The sequence below is a fragment of the Rattus norvegicus genome, chromosome 5 (genome assembly GCF_021556685.1).
Source record: "Rattus norvegicus strain SHRSP/BbbUtx chromosome 5, alternate assembly SHRSP_T2T, whole genome shotgun sequence".
Taxonomy (NCBI): domain Eukaryota; kingdom Metazoa; phylum Chordata; class Mammalia; order Rodentia; family Muridae; genus Rattus; species Rattus norvegicus.
The window spans coordinates 38,203,754-38,221,590 of NC_141538.1; the positions used below are offsets into that span (position 1 = coordinate 38,203,754).

General features: G+C 41.2%; 1 protein-coding gene across 2 annotated transcripts in view; it reads right to left on the reverse strand.

The window, feature by feature from the left end:
- Positions 1–886: 886 nt before the first annotated feature.
- The window catches only part of Cpne3 (copine 3), a 50,958-nt gene continuing 34,007 nt past the window's right edge, over positions 887–17,837 (reverse strand). Inside the window, 9 exon segments of one of the 2 annotated variants that reach the window (NM_001107917.3) lie at positions 887–3,558; positions 3,733–5,056; positions 6,278–6,514; positions 7,548–7,681; positions 9,310–9,361; positions 9,437–9,491; positions 14,305–14,438; positions 14,946–15,005; positions 17,151–17,237. In NM_001107917.3, the coding sequence (NP_001101387.2) occupies positions 4,946–5,056; positions 6,278–6,514; positions 7,548–7,681; positions 9,310–9,361; positions 9,437–9,491; positions 14,305–14,438; positions 14,946–15,005; positions 17,151–17,237 (870 nt within the window). In that variant the 3' untranslated portion in view covers positions 887–3,558; positions 3,733–4,945. 2 annotated transcript variants of the gene reach the window in all.

Below are 17,837 nucleotides of genomic sequence, written 5' to 3' on the forward strand. Positions count from 1 at the left end.
ATGGCCTGGATTGAGCTTGGCAGTAGGGTTCTTTAAAGTCCTTGAGCCTCGGACCTGTGTCAATGACTAAAATGTAAGTTCCTCTAAGTCCTCCAAAATCACAAATAAGCCACTCTGAAGCTAATTCAACACTACTCCGTTACCCTTCCCCGAAGACCAAACCCTCTGCTGTCCAGAGGGCCCCTAGGGTGAAATCCCACCAATCACTCCCCTTCTCTCCACTTCCTGACTACCTCCTCTCACACCTTATATTCAACAAATGCGTTTTTTTTTTTTTTTTTCGTTTTGCACACTTAAAACCTTACTTACCGCTTAACCTTTATCAGCTACCATTCGGTTCTTAGCACTCTTGAATGGGTAACAGTTGTAGGTCGGCTGCTGTGTCAGGCTCCTGATGCAAAGGGTGATCTCAGCCCAGTTTTGTCTCGAATGTGTCTCTGCCCTTCCCGCCACGTTGTGAAATAGCAGAGGCCTCTCTAGATGCCTGCATCTGGCTCTTGAAAGCCCAGGTATTAACTACTGAACTGTGGTTGTTTTTAATGTCACCCCAAATAAGACTAATTCCCTATTTATCTCTAACTTTCCTTCTTTCATGCATATGGTAATATAAGTTTGTGAACATGTGTGTGCATGATGCACACAGCGGAGAAAACCACGTCCTTCGGCTCTCGCCAGCAAGGCCCAGCAAGCCCCAGCAAGCTCCCATCTGTTCCCTCCAGTGCTGAGGTTAAGCCTGTGTGGCCATGCTTGGCTTTTATATGGGTACAGGGGTCTGAACTCGGGGCCCTCAAGCTTACATAGCAAGTGGCCTTACCCACTGAGCCACTTCCCAGCTCCACTTTCTACTGTTTTGTTAAGGTGTAGATGAAAACAAAACACAGTCATGTTACATCAAGAGTAACTTTATTTAAAGGGAACTCACACGAGACAATGTATTTAATATAAACTTAAGTATTTAGTAAGTTATGCACATACTGTGCTGTCCTCCAGAAGACAACTGCTCACAATTTCCACCCAGCTGCTAACTTACCTTACATCACCTCTAAGAAAATCAGCCTAGAGAGCCCTCTTGAAGATGGCTTTCTAATATGAAATGAAAAGGGCAAGGCACGTAAAAGGCAGCCCAACATCAGTGAGGCCCTGGGCCTATTCTGGAAAAGCTAACAAAGCGCTGTCTAAAGTGAACACTCGTAAATATCCCGCAGGTGATTTACAGGGTTAATGGTCTCAGACAAATCAATCTTCTACAGAAGATGAGGTGACTAGGCCAGTACAAAAACCATTCCTGAATATATGCATGAGAGAAATTGTGTGTCAATGCACAAGATGGCCATGTGCATACAAATTACAGAGACATGAAGGTCACTTCTGTGATTTTTATTTTAGATGTTCTTTAAGAGTGAACGGCATTTGTTGAAATCGAGGCACAACAGGAAAAAATAAACATTTGAGTACAAACCACTATAAAATAATATGGAATGAAGGTGAGTGCCGAGACGAAGAATTTCATAGCATAATAATCTAGAAGTTGGAAATGCTTTTATTTCAAACTGCAGACAGCTATGGATTATTTTAATTTGCCAGAATCACAGTTTCTATAAAACTGGATCAAGACGAGTCATTTAAAGAAAAGTTATCTCATCAGGAAAAAGTGATGGTAAACCAGAATAGAAAACTGTTCAAGACCAAGTGGCAGAAGCAAGATGGCTACCGGATGAAGAAGGGCCTTCAGTCCTGCGTACTCTCAGGGGCTGAGCAAGCCTAGTGAGCCTTGCTTCAGAGTCAAAAGCCACTCTCCTACCGAGTAACCTACAGAGAACCTGTAAGCCATTTCTGACCTGGCTCCCTCGTATGCAAAAGAAAGTCCTGAAAGCCACTGTGACATCTTCCCATCACAGAGAACTGATACTGAGACCGTGGAATAATAATGGTTTCAAAAGAGAGAAAAAAAGGGGGGGAGGGGATCAGATGTTGTCACCTCTACTGATAACTGAGTTGTTACTACTGAGTCATCCCACAAAGCTCACATTCTTCAACTGCAGGCCCTGGTCCCATAGGCAGTCATGTAACTGACTGGAAAAACCAGACAACAGTAAGGCTTTCTAATGAACGATGGCCAAAAATGGATTCAAAACGAAATGTGTAATGACTCTGAGGTGTTTCTGGCAGGGCTTGTCCACCTTGTATCGCTCAACTTCACTGCAGCCTTGGCTGTCAATAGACAGCAGGTGCATTCTGCACTACACGGCTGCCATGTCACCCAACAACAGTGAACACTGCCTGAACACCTCAGCTCAGACTCAAGGTTACTTTGTGCGTTTTATGTATACAGTGATTTTATTGTCCATACTCAGCTTTAGCATAAATGCTTAGTTACAGAAAAGAAAGACATCAATATTTTCCTGCCAGCCTGAATCAAGTCAATATCAAATCAATTTATGTCTAGATTGTATTGTGCTAGAAAGTTTGATTTTAAAAACTGTCAACATAAGCTTCATTAAAAAAAACTTTATATTTTGGCTTAGGATGAGGACAGAATTTGCAGCTTCTGAAATACCTCTAAACACTGATGGCATTTTGTACTATGTATTTATGTGAAAAGGGGTTCAAAGTATTGGCAATCACAAAATCAAAATATCAGTCAACTCTGCAGTACATTAAAGATGCTCTGTGTACTACAATACCAAATAGCTGAGAGTGTGTGCGTACACACACACACACACACACACACACACACACACATACACATGCGCACACGCACACGCACACACACACATACAAAAGTAGGTCCTCGTGGAGGGCAGAGGAGACCACCAGACCCCCTGAAGCTAGAGTTACAGTCAAGTAGTAGAGCTGCCTGACATACATGCTGGAAAGCAACAGAAACCAGCTGCAAGAGTGAATGTATTATTAACCCAGAGCCATCTCTCCAGGCTCCTGAAATAATTTGGTTTACTGGCAATGTTTGATTTGTATACCTATCTTAAGTATAACTTTGTATACCTATAAAAACTGGGGTTACATAAAATTTCTTGGGTGAAAGGACTCAAAATGAAAATAAATTTTAAGAAACTCTGCTATTCAGAGGTACACTGTTTCAGGTTAACAGCACAATCCAGATGCCAATTACCCATGTGGGAAGGAGGCGCCACTGCTCACTGAGCCAGGCAAACAAGACAAGTGGATCTTCTGCTGACAGAAGCTGTTCCTGAGAAGCCTGCAGGAAACAAAGACAGGCAGTGGCAGAAGGATTCGGTAACGCTGGCATGGATGCTCTCTGTGGATATATACTTGAGGATATGTGGTGGATACACAATGCTACTTGTTAAACTGTTAACAATAATTGGCCACTGCATAGATAGGCAAATATTTGACATCCAGATGCTCAGGCAAATGTTACAAAATCTATTCCAAAAATGTGTACTCACTGAACAGTATGTCCTACAGGATAAAGTTAAAATAATTCAATTCTTCAAAATAAGAATACTAAGTCCACTCTATGTAAATATAGCAGCTAGAACAGGGTATGTATATGTTGTTCTTTCTTCTCTTTTTTTATGTATGGGAGTTCACTGTAGCTGTTCTCAGACACACCAGAAGAGGGCATCGGATCCCATTACAGATGGTTCTGAGTAATCATGTGGTTGCTGGGATTTGAACTCAGTTCCTCTGGAAGAGCAGTCAGTGCTCTTAACCACTGAGCCATCTCTCCAGCTCTCTTCTCTTTTTTTAAATGTTATATCAGGTTTTGTGCTTAACAGAATACATTCTGGACTTTGGAAATAGTACGTTATTGAAATGAAAAAATGGAATTTTGATTAATAAATAACTAGAATTAGAAGTTTAAAGAAAAATACTATTTTTTAAAAAGACAAAAAAAATCTAAATAACTCTATAAAAATCAATACACAGGACCTTAGCAAGAAAAAAATACTAATGACCTTTTGCAATTATTCCATTAGATAGAAGAAATGTATTTCTCAATTACTTATTTTTCTTTGTTGTACTGAACCACACTCTCACTGGATAGCTGTCAGACCTGGAATTAACTATGCAGGTGGGTTGGCTCGTGCTGGCCTCATGCCTCTTCCTTCCAAGTGCTCACATGATGTGTCACCATGCCTGGCCTGCAACTGGTTTGAATTTTCATCTTAAATGTTTGGCCCTCAAAGCTTTAGTGAACACAGTTCCAGTTAAGTCGACAATGCTGATCTAATAATGTGGCCTCCGGGATGACCTATCATTGTGTGTCCACAGAAGTTTGAGTGTCTTGTTTGCTCAGTAAAGCAAAGACACGCTGTGTGCAAGAGTTCACAGTGAAGGGATTTCAAAAGGCAAAGAAAAATGTCTTGTCTACAAGGAGCTCTCCATAGGTTGATTGTACATTTTCAAAACGAAGTTAAGTCCACTGGTTTTCATAAGCAACCACATGAAAACAGTTTTATACACTGTAGCACTGCAGCACAGAAAGGGACAGAGTATAGAGTAACAGGTATGAACTCTGTGACTGACCTAAGCAGCTCTCTCCATCACAGTACCGACACTGGCTTGCAAAATATTTACTAAAACAGAAGAGCAAAACTTGTATACCACTTCATCCTGTAATGCCTCATTCACTCTACTGGCAACACTTAAGAATGGCATTTTCATTATAGAAAATATACAACAAACCAATTTTTCCCAAATTAAAATCAATTCCAAACCGCACTCTTGTAATTTCTATAAATCACTAACAGCCACTGAGTTCATTGGGCAGAAATGGACTTGCTACTGTCCTCTTCAGAAAGTATAAAATGTATGTTTTAAACTGATAGAATATATACAAAAAGCTGGGTTTGCATCAGAAACCCTGGGGGGTAAAAAGCGCAGATGGCGATACATCATTCTGTGTAAGAGATGGCGCTGCTCCACATGGCTTTGGACGTCCTGTAGCTCCCGGCTCCTTCTACTTCACAGCTGGGTTTTTGGGAGGAAGGAGTCTGTATGTGTTGAAGTAACCCACCACCTGCTGGGGGATCTCTGCCAAGACACACTGCGCAAGTGCTTCCTTTGGAGCCTTGAGGACAAACAAAATCTTAGTTACTATTACAAAATGGACATCCGCTGGCTTGCTTGTTTGCTGTTTGTCTCATGTAGCTCAAGCTGGCCTTGAACTCACGATGCAGTCGAATATAACCCTGAACTATCCATCCCCCTACCTCTACCTACGAAGTGCTGGACTGCAGACACACACAACTCATTTGCCTGTTTGATAAAAGACTAGAATAACTCAGCAGTCATTAAAAGATTAGTCTGTTTGTGCTTGATGACTTTATATGAGACACAGGAAAAGTTCCTAGTTATTCTCATGACTCCTAAACTTAATCCCCATTTTAATGACCTATAAGCTCTAGTAATATAAAACAGTTTTAGAAGAAGTTCTGGTTATCAGTCAACATTCTAAAAGTAGCATACAAAAAACAGTGGGCAGCATGGCCTGAGATTATATAAGTGACATAGGTTTAAACAAAATTGCTTCTGAATGCTTCTTTTCCTAAGCAATGTTCACATAAGTCTATCAGCCTTCAGAGAAGCACCAGAACTGCTTTTAAAGTCTGTCATCAAGTATCTCGTCATACCGATATACCATAGTTTTCTTAATCATTTACCTGTTACCTTAATCATTTACCTGGGTTATTTCCAGCTCTTATCTATTATACATAGACCTGCTAAAACATTTGCATATAGGTTTTTAATTTTTTGACTTTCTATAAGTGATTATAAGACTGCATTTCATACAGCAGTATACATTAAATTCTTCTATGCTCCTCTCAAAACAATTATCTTGTTTTAGCTACACTAGGAATTCCTGAGACAGCATCTAAACAACACATAAACTCTTTCTTCCCCGTGTTGCCATAGGTCATGGCATTCTATCACAGCAAGAATAAAACAAAACCCCAAACCCCTAACCCAGTACCCACATCCATCCCCTGTGCTTGACTGCAGATGTACTGTGACCAGATACCATAAACTCCTGCTGCCACGCCTTTCCCAGTGTAATGGGCTACTAACCAAAGTAAACTTTCCCTTCCTCAAGTTGCCTTTGCCAGATTATCTTTTACAACCACAAGAAAAGTAATTAATACAAAAGTAACAAAAAATCTTACATATGCATAACCATATCATTTTAATAGTTTGTCATACAAGTACAGCAAAAGCACAAAAGATGCCAAACCAAATTAGAACTTTCAATCAAAAACAATCTGTGTTTAAGTCAGAAAAAAGTGGTACTCACATTCTGGAACTGTCTGAAAGGCACAAACTGAACAATATCTCTTATGGCCACCTCCCCGGATGGGGCGCGGAGGCTTCCATTGTCACCGTCTAGAAATTCCATGGCACTGAAGTCAGCTCCCCCAACCCCCACAATGATGATCGACATGGGCAGCTTGGCCGCACTGACGATTGCCTGTCTGGTTTGATCAAGGTCTGTGATCACGCCATCCGTGATGATGAGGAGCACAAAGTATTGCTATCAAGAAAGAAGGCACATCTGCTCAGCAGGCCAAGGTCAGACAGTAAGAGGAATCATCTTATCAAGAAAGAAGCCACATCTGCTCAGCAGGCCAAGGTCAGACAGTAAGAGGAATCATCTAGGTTAATGAGCCACCTGACTCTTTCATTTTCCTTAAACCCTTCTTAGAATATCATCTGCATATAATATTTTGAATTCTCTGATGAAAAGGATCAACTCTTAAAAGCTGAAGATTCATTAGAAGTGCAGCACATCACAGAATACGTTGAAAAACTACACAGGAGACATCTAACTATTAGAGACAAACCTTTCAAGGAAGGAGAGGAGCAAACATTCATTAAACGGAACCACTAAACACGTCAAAGAGCAAGCAGCTACTCAGGTCTCAACAGATGCCAAACTTCTGAATGCTTATCCGCCCAGCTAACACACGTGCTTTATAATATTGTCTTCTTTGACGAAATTTCCAGAGTGGTAAAATGCCACCTAAAATTGTGACTTCATTCTTTGGGGGCCAGTGAACTGTAGGACAGGAATACGACTTCTGACAGTAACTTACAGATATGACGGTGTTTTCCCGGACCTGGGCACTGTGTACTTTATATGAATTATGTTGTTTAACCTTTTCAACACCTGCACAGGGCAGCTCCCCACAATGCCTATCTCTACTTCTGAGTATATTACAGCTTGAGAGATTCAATACCCAACATCTGACTAGGAGTATAGTAAGTGTTACATCACCAGCAACCGGTAAAAGTATTCAAAGGCCTTCATGTGAAAAGTGTTTCTAAAAAGACCGTCTTTTTTAATTTTTATTAGAATCTAAGCAAATTACTTCCAAGTCAGAGAATCGATTAGTAAAAGCAAGCATTCTTTTGTTTTGGTGATCATTAATAGCAACAGATACTGTTCCTAATTCAATGCTGAACACAGCATACTCCTTACTCTGGACAAACTCAATAAACAACAGTATGGGAACCAGGAAGAGATAGCACCCATTCCCTTCCAGCCCCCGTGCCTAAGCACTTACAGAAGCTGTCTGCTGTTGCGTGGCTGCAGCGGCAAACCTGGCCACATGATTTATAATCGGAGAAAAATTAGTTGGTCCATAGAGTCTTATCTGAGGAAGGCAGGTCCGATAAGCCTCTATAATGCCTTGGATCCCTAGATCAAAGAAAGCAGTATTAAAAACCCCAAGTATCATTTGTTAAGCCATAGTCCTGGGAAACACAGTCATGTACACCTCAGGTCTGGTGAATAATGGCTATCATCCCAGCTTGAGAGGGACTGAGCTGGAAGGACTGAATCACCTTGACTGCGCTGCGTCCATATTGTAAACCCAAAACAAAACAAAGAAACAACAGTAACAACAAAATCAAAATCCAAACAAGACAAAACAACACTTTGACTAGCTAAAAGTTTTAGTCAAGAGTTCTTCATGGCTGTGCTTCTTTATAAAGAGCTACAAACATAGCCTCTCCAAACAGAAAGCATTCATTCTCATCTCAGATAGGACTGCTATATTTGTTTAATTTTGATGCATTTTTGATGGGAAAAAGGTGCAGCAGCTTACAACAGATAACCAGAAAAAAAAATCACTGCTGAGAGAAACACTTATCTATACATGTGGTCAACATTCTATAAAAATATATGGTTATAAGACTGATTAATTCTAATTAGATGATAAATTACCTATTAATTAGGTCAGACAGCATGAATTAGTTAGCAGCATTAATTCTAAATATTCACACATAGGTAGTCTCCTGAATTTTGCCATTGAATTGTAAACAGTTTATGACGTACTGGACTTGGGCCTGTCAGTCTTATTAGTAGCAAGTTGGACAGGCTAAGAAACTTGGGCAGCTGGGTGCAGTGTTACATCACTAGTCCCAGCACTCAGGAGACTGAGGTAGGAAGATGTCAAGTTCATAGCCTGGGCCCTCGGGAGGGAGGGAGGGAGGGAGGGAAGGAGGGAGGGAGGGAGGGAGGGAGGGAGGGAGGGAGGGAGAGGGAGGATCTAACACAAGTCAAATGAGAAAGGAACAAATGTGCCATTCTAAGGCACTGAGGTGTAGAGACATTTCTGTGAAAACAGTACGGCCTGGTGAACTGACTAGTACCCAGGTGGAAAGCACTCTCTACGACCAAGTATCCTAGGCATACGTGTTGATTCTGTACACAGTGACAGTTTGGGATGCAGGCAAATGCTAGAAATCTTAAAAGAATTGCCTGCACTGCACTCTGAAACGACAGAAACTTTTCTATAGTGCCTTTTTAAAAGTTTTAAAAGTTTTCTTACTTAAGCATATTTTAACTTTTATTTACTTATGTTTGTGTGGTGTATACGTGTGGTACATGCCAAGTGAGTATGAGAGAATTTTGTGCAAGCAGCAAGACTGTGAAGGCCGACACGTTTTATCTGAGAGGAGTCACTGCCTCTCTGAAAGCTCTCTCCAGACTTTAATACAAAACTACTCACTTCATGGAGAGTTTACTTACAGTCAAGTTACATGTGGAAATCCCTTTACTTTTATGCTGATCTTTAGTGACACACTCCTAAGATGGTGAAGGGTTTGGGTCTACTGAGATTCCTAAGGTAGAAGGTTTACTTTTCATCTGCATGCTCCCCTCCCCACCCCCGTAATTATCTTCACCACTGCAGTCACCAACCTGGGCTGACTTTGGCACTGTTTATAGCAGAAGTAAAAAATGTCACACACTGGTATTTAAAAATGAACTATAGTTCTAAGCTGCAAGAAGGCAGGCTTACCATTACAGTACCATTTACTTACCATTACAGTAGGGGTTCGAGGGGTTAAAGTTCATTGGAAATTCATGAGACACCTGTCAAGAGGAGAAAGGGTAATAAGGCCTGTTTGCCAGTCCACAATAAAGCTTTCAAAGGAGCTTTCCTCTTACCTGCCACTGAGGAGGAACCTGAGCTCCAAAGCCAAAAGCTGGAAACATTTTATCACTAAAAAAGAAAAAAGAAAACAAGTCAAACAATGTTTGTTAAAGAAAGCACTTTATATTTTTTTCACAATAAAAGTAGTATGAGCTTATATTTAAAGGAATTCAAAGTCATAGAAAATTATAACAAAAATTACCTAGCACTACCTATACTAAATACCAATGCCATCACCGGAAAACTTTAAAGTTGAAAACTCACTTTAAAGGCTTTTCTGTGCATTAAAAGAAGAAATCTACACTAACTGTTTTGGGTGTGTGGAAGTGGTATGCCTGTATGATATCCGCCTGAGTGTGTGCCCCTGTATAAAAGCCTATGAAAACCAGAAGGAAGCTAGACAACGTCTTCCTCTACCACACTCCACCTTACTGTCTTGAGAGTGGGTCTCTTGCTGAACTAGAAGTCTGCAAATCTGGTCTCTGCCTGTCTCTGCTCCCTCATAGTATTGTTATCGCATGAGTAGCTACAGCCAGCTTTTTAGACGAATGCTAGGGATTTGAACTCAGGTCCTCATGCTTTCACAGCAGGAGGTCTTACTGGAGGTCTCACACTCTGAACAATCTCCCCATAGCCCTTTATATACATTTTATAAAAATAGAATTTATGGGGCAAGAGATGGCTCAGTGATTGAGAGAACTTGCTCTTGCAGAGGCCCTGAGTTGAGTTCCCAGCACCTACCCATCTGGAGGCTAGAAGCATCTACAAGTCAAGTTCCAGGGAACCTGATGCCTCTTTTGATGTCCATAAGCTCCTGCATACGTGTAGTGCACATATACACTAATGCACAGATATACACACTAAATAAATGAATGAGATAAAATTCATGTCTCATAACCTACTATTTTCTATTTAAACACTGTGTATTACTTCTTGTCAGATATGAACCACCACCATTCCCTGCAACAAAAAGAAAACCCAGTTTTCCTTTTCTTTTTTTAAAGATAGAAAGTACCAGAAACCTGAAAGGTGAGAGACTCAAAGGGTAGAACCTTAGATTAAATGCCCTACAGGGGGAAGAGGGAACTTTAGAGTCCACCTCCAGTAGAAAGACAGGACATCAAGTAGAGGGATGGGGTTGGATCCCACAGTCAAAAACTCTGACCCAGAATTGTTCCTGTCTACAACAACTGCAGGAACAAAAATAAAGAAGAGACTGAGGGGAAAGGTGGCCCAACTGGGGATCCATCTCAAGGGGAGGATCCAAGGCCTGACACTATTACTGATGCTATGGTGTGTTTACAGACAGGAGCCTAGCATGACTGTCCTCTGAGAGGCCCAACAAGCAGCTAACTGAGACAGAAGAACCTAACCCTTGGAAGGACTTGAGGCCCCAGGGAGGGTGGAGTCTTGGCCGAGGGAGCAGGGAGGGGAGAGAACATCCTCTTAGAGATAGCGGGGAGGCGAAATGGGATGAGGAATTATGGGAGGGTAGACCGGAGGCAGGTAATGACTGGACTGTAAAAAAAATAAAATACATTTTTAAAAATATTTTTAAAAATTTTTGATTTATATGAGCACACTGTACCTGTCCTCAGACACACCAGAAGAGGGTATTAGATCCCATTACAGATGGCTGTGAACCAACATGTGGTTGCTGAGAATTGAACTCATGACCTGTGGAAGAGCAGTAAGTGCTCTTAACCACTGAGCCATTTCTCTAGTCACATGTTTTTTGTTTTTTAAACAATATACTATTAGGCATAAAACTTGGATTCAAATAATAAGGTTATTTATAGCATTTACTTATGTCACTTGATGTAAATATGCATGCATCTGACCATAGAAACATTGCACAAAAAGTCAAATTGTAAAATTCTAAAGTTTCTGCAAGAAAACATATGTCCATGTGGGCCTATGGTTTTTGAACAGAGTATGAGCTGGATTATAGAACACGTGAGATAGCACTGAATAGTTCAGCGTTGGGGTATTCTCCATAGGCACACTGACGGATGGCCAACACAAACACCACTGAATCACTGAATGCACTGCTTTCTACTGGAGCAGTCTTTGTATGCTCACTCTTACTGATTACATTTATTATTTATTTACTTACTTACTTATTTATTATGTGTTTATAGTGGTTACATGCTTGCTGTGACATGTATGGGGAGAACAGAGGGAAACTCAGGTTTGGCAGCTGTGATGGTCTTTAAATGCTCAGCCCAGGGAGTGGCACTATTGGCGTAGATGTGGCCTTGTTGGAATAGGCATGCCATTGTGGGCACGGGTTTAAGACCCTCACCCTAGCTGCCTGGAAGTCAACACTCTGCTAGCAGCCTTCAGATTACTATGTAGACCTCTCAGCTTCTCCTGCACCATGCCCGTCTGGATGCTCCCTTGAGGATAATAGACTGAACCTCTGAAACTGTAAGCCAGTCCCAATTAAAGTTGCCCTTTATAAGAGTTGTCTTGGTCATGGTGTATGTTCGTATGCTGTTCCTAAGACAGCAGCAGGCACCTTAATATGTATCCAGTGCATCCATCCTGAATTAATTTTAATATTTAGGGTTTATTTTCTGTTAAAGATAGAATACATGTCATGTCAGAAATACTTTTCCTAGTCAGCAGTCTGTCTAATGCTGTTTAAAAACATTCAAAGGGTTTTTAATCACTATTGCTCTATAATATAGCTTGAGATCAGGGATGGTGATTCTCCTAGAAGTTCTTTTATTGTTGAAAATGGTTTTTGGTATCCTGGGATTTTGTTATTCCAGATAAAATTTCTCTTTCTATCTCTGTGAAGAATTGAGTTGGAATTTTAATGGTGACAACAGATGCTGGTGAGGATGTGGAGAAAGAGGAACACTCCTCCATTGCTGGTGGGATTGTAAGCTGGTACAACCACTCTAGAAATCAGTCTCGCAGTTTCTCAGAAAAGTGGACATAGTACTACCTGGGGACCCAGCTATGCCACTCCTGGGCATATACCCAAAAGATGCCCCAACATATAACAAGGACACGTGCTCCACTGTGTTCATAGCAGCCTCATTTATAATAGCCAGAAGCTGGAAAGAACCTAAATGTCCTTAAACAGAGGAATGGATACTGAAAACGTGGTACATCTACACAATGGAATACTACTCAGCTATCAAGAACAATGACTTCATGAAAATTGTAGACAAATGGATGGAAATTGAAAATATCCTAAGTGAGGTAACCCAGTCACAACAGAACACACATGGTATGTACTCACTGATAAGTGGATATTAGACAAAAAGAAGCTTGGAATACCCCCAATACAACTCACAGACCATAGGAAACCCAAGAAGAAAGAAGATCACACCAAAGTGTGAATACTACAGTTCAACTCAGAAGGGTTCAACTCAAAAGAAAATAATCTCTAGGAAGTAGAGGGAGAGAGGGACATGGGAGGAAAACAGGAGGTGGAGGAAAAAAGGGAGGCCAATTCAGATACGGGAGGAAATGGGGGAGAAGTACAGAGGGTCAGGAATTTGAAAGTAGGTATGGAGTAGTTGGGGAGGGGGAACTGAGGGTAGCCACTAGAAAGTCTCAGATGCCAGGGACCTAAGAGGTTCCCAGGACTCAGCAGGAAGGATATTAGGTAAAATACCCAACAAAGAGGAAATGGAACTTGTAGAGACCATATCCAGTGGATAGACAGCTCCCAGTTGAGGGATGGGGTCGCCCAGCCACATCGAAAATATTAATCCAGAACTGCTCCTATCAAAAGGAAATGCAGGGACAAAGAGTGGAGCAAAGACTGCTCCACCTAGGGATCCATCCCATCTGCAGACACCAAACCCAGACACTATTGCTGATGCCAGGAAGTGCATGCTGACAGGAGTCCAGTATAGCTGTCCTCTGAAAGGCTCTGCTAGAGCTGTACCAATACAGATGTGGATATACACAGAAAAACATTGGACTGAGTGTGGGGATCCCAATGAAGAAGTTAGGGCAAGGACTGTAAGAGCTGAAGGGGTTTGCAACCCTTCAGGAAGAACAACAATATCAACCAACCAGACCCCACAAAGCTCCCAAGGACTAAACCACCAAATGAAGAATACATAGAGGGGACCCATGGCTCCAGCTGGATTTGTAGCAGAGGATGGTCTTATCTGGCATCACTGGGAGGGGAGCCCCTCGGTTCTGTGGAGGCTTGATGATCCAGGGTAGGGGAGGCAAGAGTGGGTAGGTGGGTGGGGGAGCACCCTCATAGAGTCAGGGGGAGGGGACAGGGGTTTGTCGAGGGAAACTAGGAAGGGGGATAACATTTGAAATGTAAATAAATAAAATAACGAATAAAAGAAAAAGAAAAAAAAATTACTTTTCAACAGAATGTGGTGATGTGCTTCCTTAATTCCAGCATTTGCGAGGGGAAAGTAGACAGACCTCTGGGATTTCAAGGCCTGGCTAGTGTACGTACTAAGTTCTAAGCCTCGGAGGGATACAGTAAGACCCTTTGTCATCATGAATAAATAAAATTTCATTATCAAAGAGGACATGTATATATATGCTAGGAAACAATTCCTACCATTACAATATGACATCTAGATTTCAGTCACATATACAACTTACTCTAATGACTAAAACTCCAAGGAATCGGATCAAACAAATGAGTCTTGCTGAATTCTCTCAACCATAAATGAAGACGTCATATACAACACATCATAACTAGTTACAGCAAGAACGATGACACCGAAGGGAGATACAAAGAGATAAATAAAAAGGAAATCTGAGAAAGAACGCTATTCTCTCCTTCACATCCTTGAACATCTATTAGAACGCTAGCTGATGAACAGAAAGTGCCCTCTCTAAGGAATCCTGAAATGTGTACTTCAGTATTTCCAGTCATACTCACGCATCATAATCTTGAACTACCAATCCCACAGACCAGATGGCAGTCAGATACTCATTAACACCATTTGGGCTGATGTAATGCAGGGAGTCTGGAGAACTGGGGTCACCGTTGGAGCCAGTGAAGTCCACTCCCACCTACCAAGAAACGACAGCAGTTCTTACCAAAGAGAGGGCAGGGCTACCTATCTGAACTAGAGGTCCAAGAAAACTATAGGAGACAAGTCCCAAAATCATCCCAGAACCGCTACTACCATCTCCTAACAAATGCCTGCAGCCTTTCTACCAACAACTGAACAGGACTCATCATGAGAACAACCTGTTCTTCTAGACAGAAGACTCATGAATCATTTGTCAATGTATGACCCATTTAGGGGCTGTTCTTATATGTTTGTTTTCTATTCCTTAAACTACTGTAGGATAACCATTAGTTTATACACACCTATTTTCTCTAAAGAGGAGATCACTCATCAACTCACTAACTAAGTCAAACTTCCATGGTGAACCTAGATGATCCACAAGGAAGTCATACGAAACAGACTGTGTAAATTGCATTACAAAGTCAGTTTGGCAGTAAAGGAATGCTGCAAAACAGAGTGGGGAGGCACCATCTAACATCTGGTTAGAAAATTCAGTGTTACTTACAGTAAAATTCAGCTGGCACCCTCCCATGATGTAGTCAAGAAATGTGCATTCTACAGTAATCTAAAAACAAAAAGACACTGTTAAAACCAACCAACCTCACCACCTACACAAGAGAAATAAAAGGCCCCTTGGCATATGCATTTCAGAGTCTGTAAGCTGAATAGTACATGACATAAATATGTGGAAATCAACCTCACATGTGAGCATACAAAACTCCTCCCCTAAATGTCAGGACTCAAAGATTTTACTACAGCTTCACTACAGCAGTATTAAGGTTGACATATCAGGGTAAGGGCTCATAAGGTGAGGTCCCCCCCTGAGAATTCACAGGCTGCTAATGATTGCTGAGAAAGTGAGAGACATTTTCTTCAGGTGTCACTACTAGTATGCTGCCTGTGCATAACACTAATCAAACTTATTGAGACTCACAGACATACGCACACACACAAACTCACACACACCCCAGGGGAGGGACATGAAAGTAAAAGGAGACGAGTTGGGAAGAGGAAGGACAAACAGGAGTGGGAAGACAAGAAAAGGTAGTAGGGGAAGGTGAGCATGTACAAAATATATACATTATGAGAATATCATAATAAGAACTCATTATGATAAAACAATATGTACAAATAAAAACATCAAAAAATGCAGGTGACTAAAAACAAAAGGATTAGATATCAATGGCAAAAGAGGATATGTAGTCACTGTAGATTTTATATAGTCAGTGTAATATACTGACAGTTTTAACAAGCATTTAATAATCAAGATTTAGAAGAATTAAAAGTTTGGCCAGTCACTGGGTAGCCTTTCCTTCTGTCTCTGCTCCATTTTTGTCCCTGCATTTCCTTTAGACTGGAACAATTCTGGTTAAAAATTTTGAAGACTGGTGGGTGGCTCCATGCCTCAAATGGGCCCTATCTATGTACTATTTGTGGTCCCTGCAGGCTCCACTTCCCCACTATTGGGCATTTCAGTTAAGGTCAAAGTCATTGCATCCTGAGAGCCTCTCACATCCATGGTGGAGCAGGGACTGAAGGAAAGGCCATCCAAAGACCAGCCCAATCTGGGATCCATTCCATGTACAGGCACCAAACTCCGACACTATTACTGATGCCATGTTGTGCTGGCAGACAGGATTCTGGCGTGGCTGTCCTCTGAGAGGTTCTACCAGCAGCTGACTGAGACAGACGTAAACACTTACAGTCAACTATTGGACTAAGGTCGGGGACCCCTGTGGAAGAGTTAGGGGAAAGACTGAAGGAGTTGAAGGGGATTACAACCCTATAGAAAGAACAACAGTATCAACTAACCAGACAGGTCCCTCAGAGCTCCCGGGGACTAATCCACCGACTGAAGACCATGGGATGGTCTGCGTCCCCAGCTACATGCATAGCAGATGACTGCTCTGTCTGGCCTCAGTGGGAAAGGAAGTGCTGAATCCTGCAGAAACTTAATGTCCCAGAGAAGAGGGATGCTATGGGGATGAGGTTGGACTGGGTGGGTGGTTGAGGGAGCACCCTCTCAGAAGCAAAGAGGTGGGAGATGTGTTGAAGAACTCATGGAAGGGGCATAGGAAGAGGGGGCAACAGCTGGAGTATAAATAAATAAAATAAGAATAAAGAATAAATAAAAGAATTAAAACAAAAACCAAACATGTTTTCAGTGGGAGAAACCTGGCCTTTCCTCATCATTTGTAACAGCATATGAAGAAAATATAGCCAGGATAGATGTACTTGGTCAGATCATTTCCATCTCCGTTCCCTAAGACAATAGAGGATGATATTATTCTTTATCCTTTGCTAAGCAGTTAGCAATGAGCACACTCTACTCTTGCAGAAGATGTGGGCTGACTCCCAGCACCCACACAATGCTAATAACCATCTCTAAGTCCAGATCCAGGGAACCTAACACCCTCTTCTGGCCTCCAGACACTGTACATGCATGCACGCATCTCCCATACTGTACACATACCTACATACAGGCAAACATTCGTTCATAAATTTAAAAATATTTTTAAAAAGTTGTCAAACCTTTGAGGCAGCATTAGTTGAAAGATTTATTTACTATTTCATACCCTATTCTTTCCCCCAAGATAGTGTCAGCTCGTGTCATTTCCAGCTGCTAGAGCAAGTACTTACTTGATATAAAAGTATACTGGTACAAGAACTCACAAAGTAAACTCATTACAAGTGGCCAAGACCAACTGACCTCACAATGCTTCACAACGATAACACCTGAATTCTTGTAGCTTTTTTTCTTCTGTCTCTTTTTTTCATTTATGCATTCAAATTCAACCTGTTGGAGAAGAAGATGATTTAAATAAACAAACTTTTCCTTTAAAAACAAATCTTAAAAGAAAAAAAACTATGTTACATCTTTATTAGCAACATAAAATAAAAACTTGCTATAAAAAAATGAACAGAACAAAACAGAAATACAAGAAGCCCAATCCTAAGGCCACAAAACATTAAATAAACTTCTACTATAAATATAAACTTGACACGAATGGCAATTTCATGTACATGAATCTTGAATCTAAAATATTTTTTTTAGCAAAAACACACTCCGCACAGCATGTGGATGGTTTTGTTGTTTCTGTGGAAGTGTGGCAGGCCCCAGACCTTAGCACAACTGACTCCATGATAGAAGTACCATTTAGGCCATAAAACTTACCATGCAGACAGCACCATCAGCCAAAATGAAAACAGAGACCTAATCCATCACTCCACAGTTCTGAGAAAGTCTCTAAATATACTAACCTTGCTTTTTGGCTTCTGAAGTTTCATTTCTGACTAATCGTTCTTGTTACCTTAAGTATGTCAACCCAGGACATGTATTTTGGAGATTAAAAGTTCATCCCGAGAAAGGCTCATAGCTACATTGGGCTCCTGAACA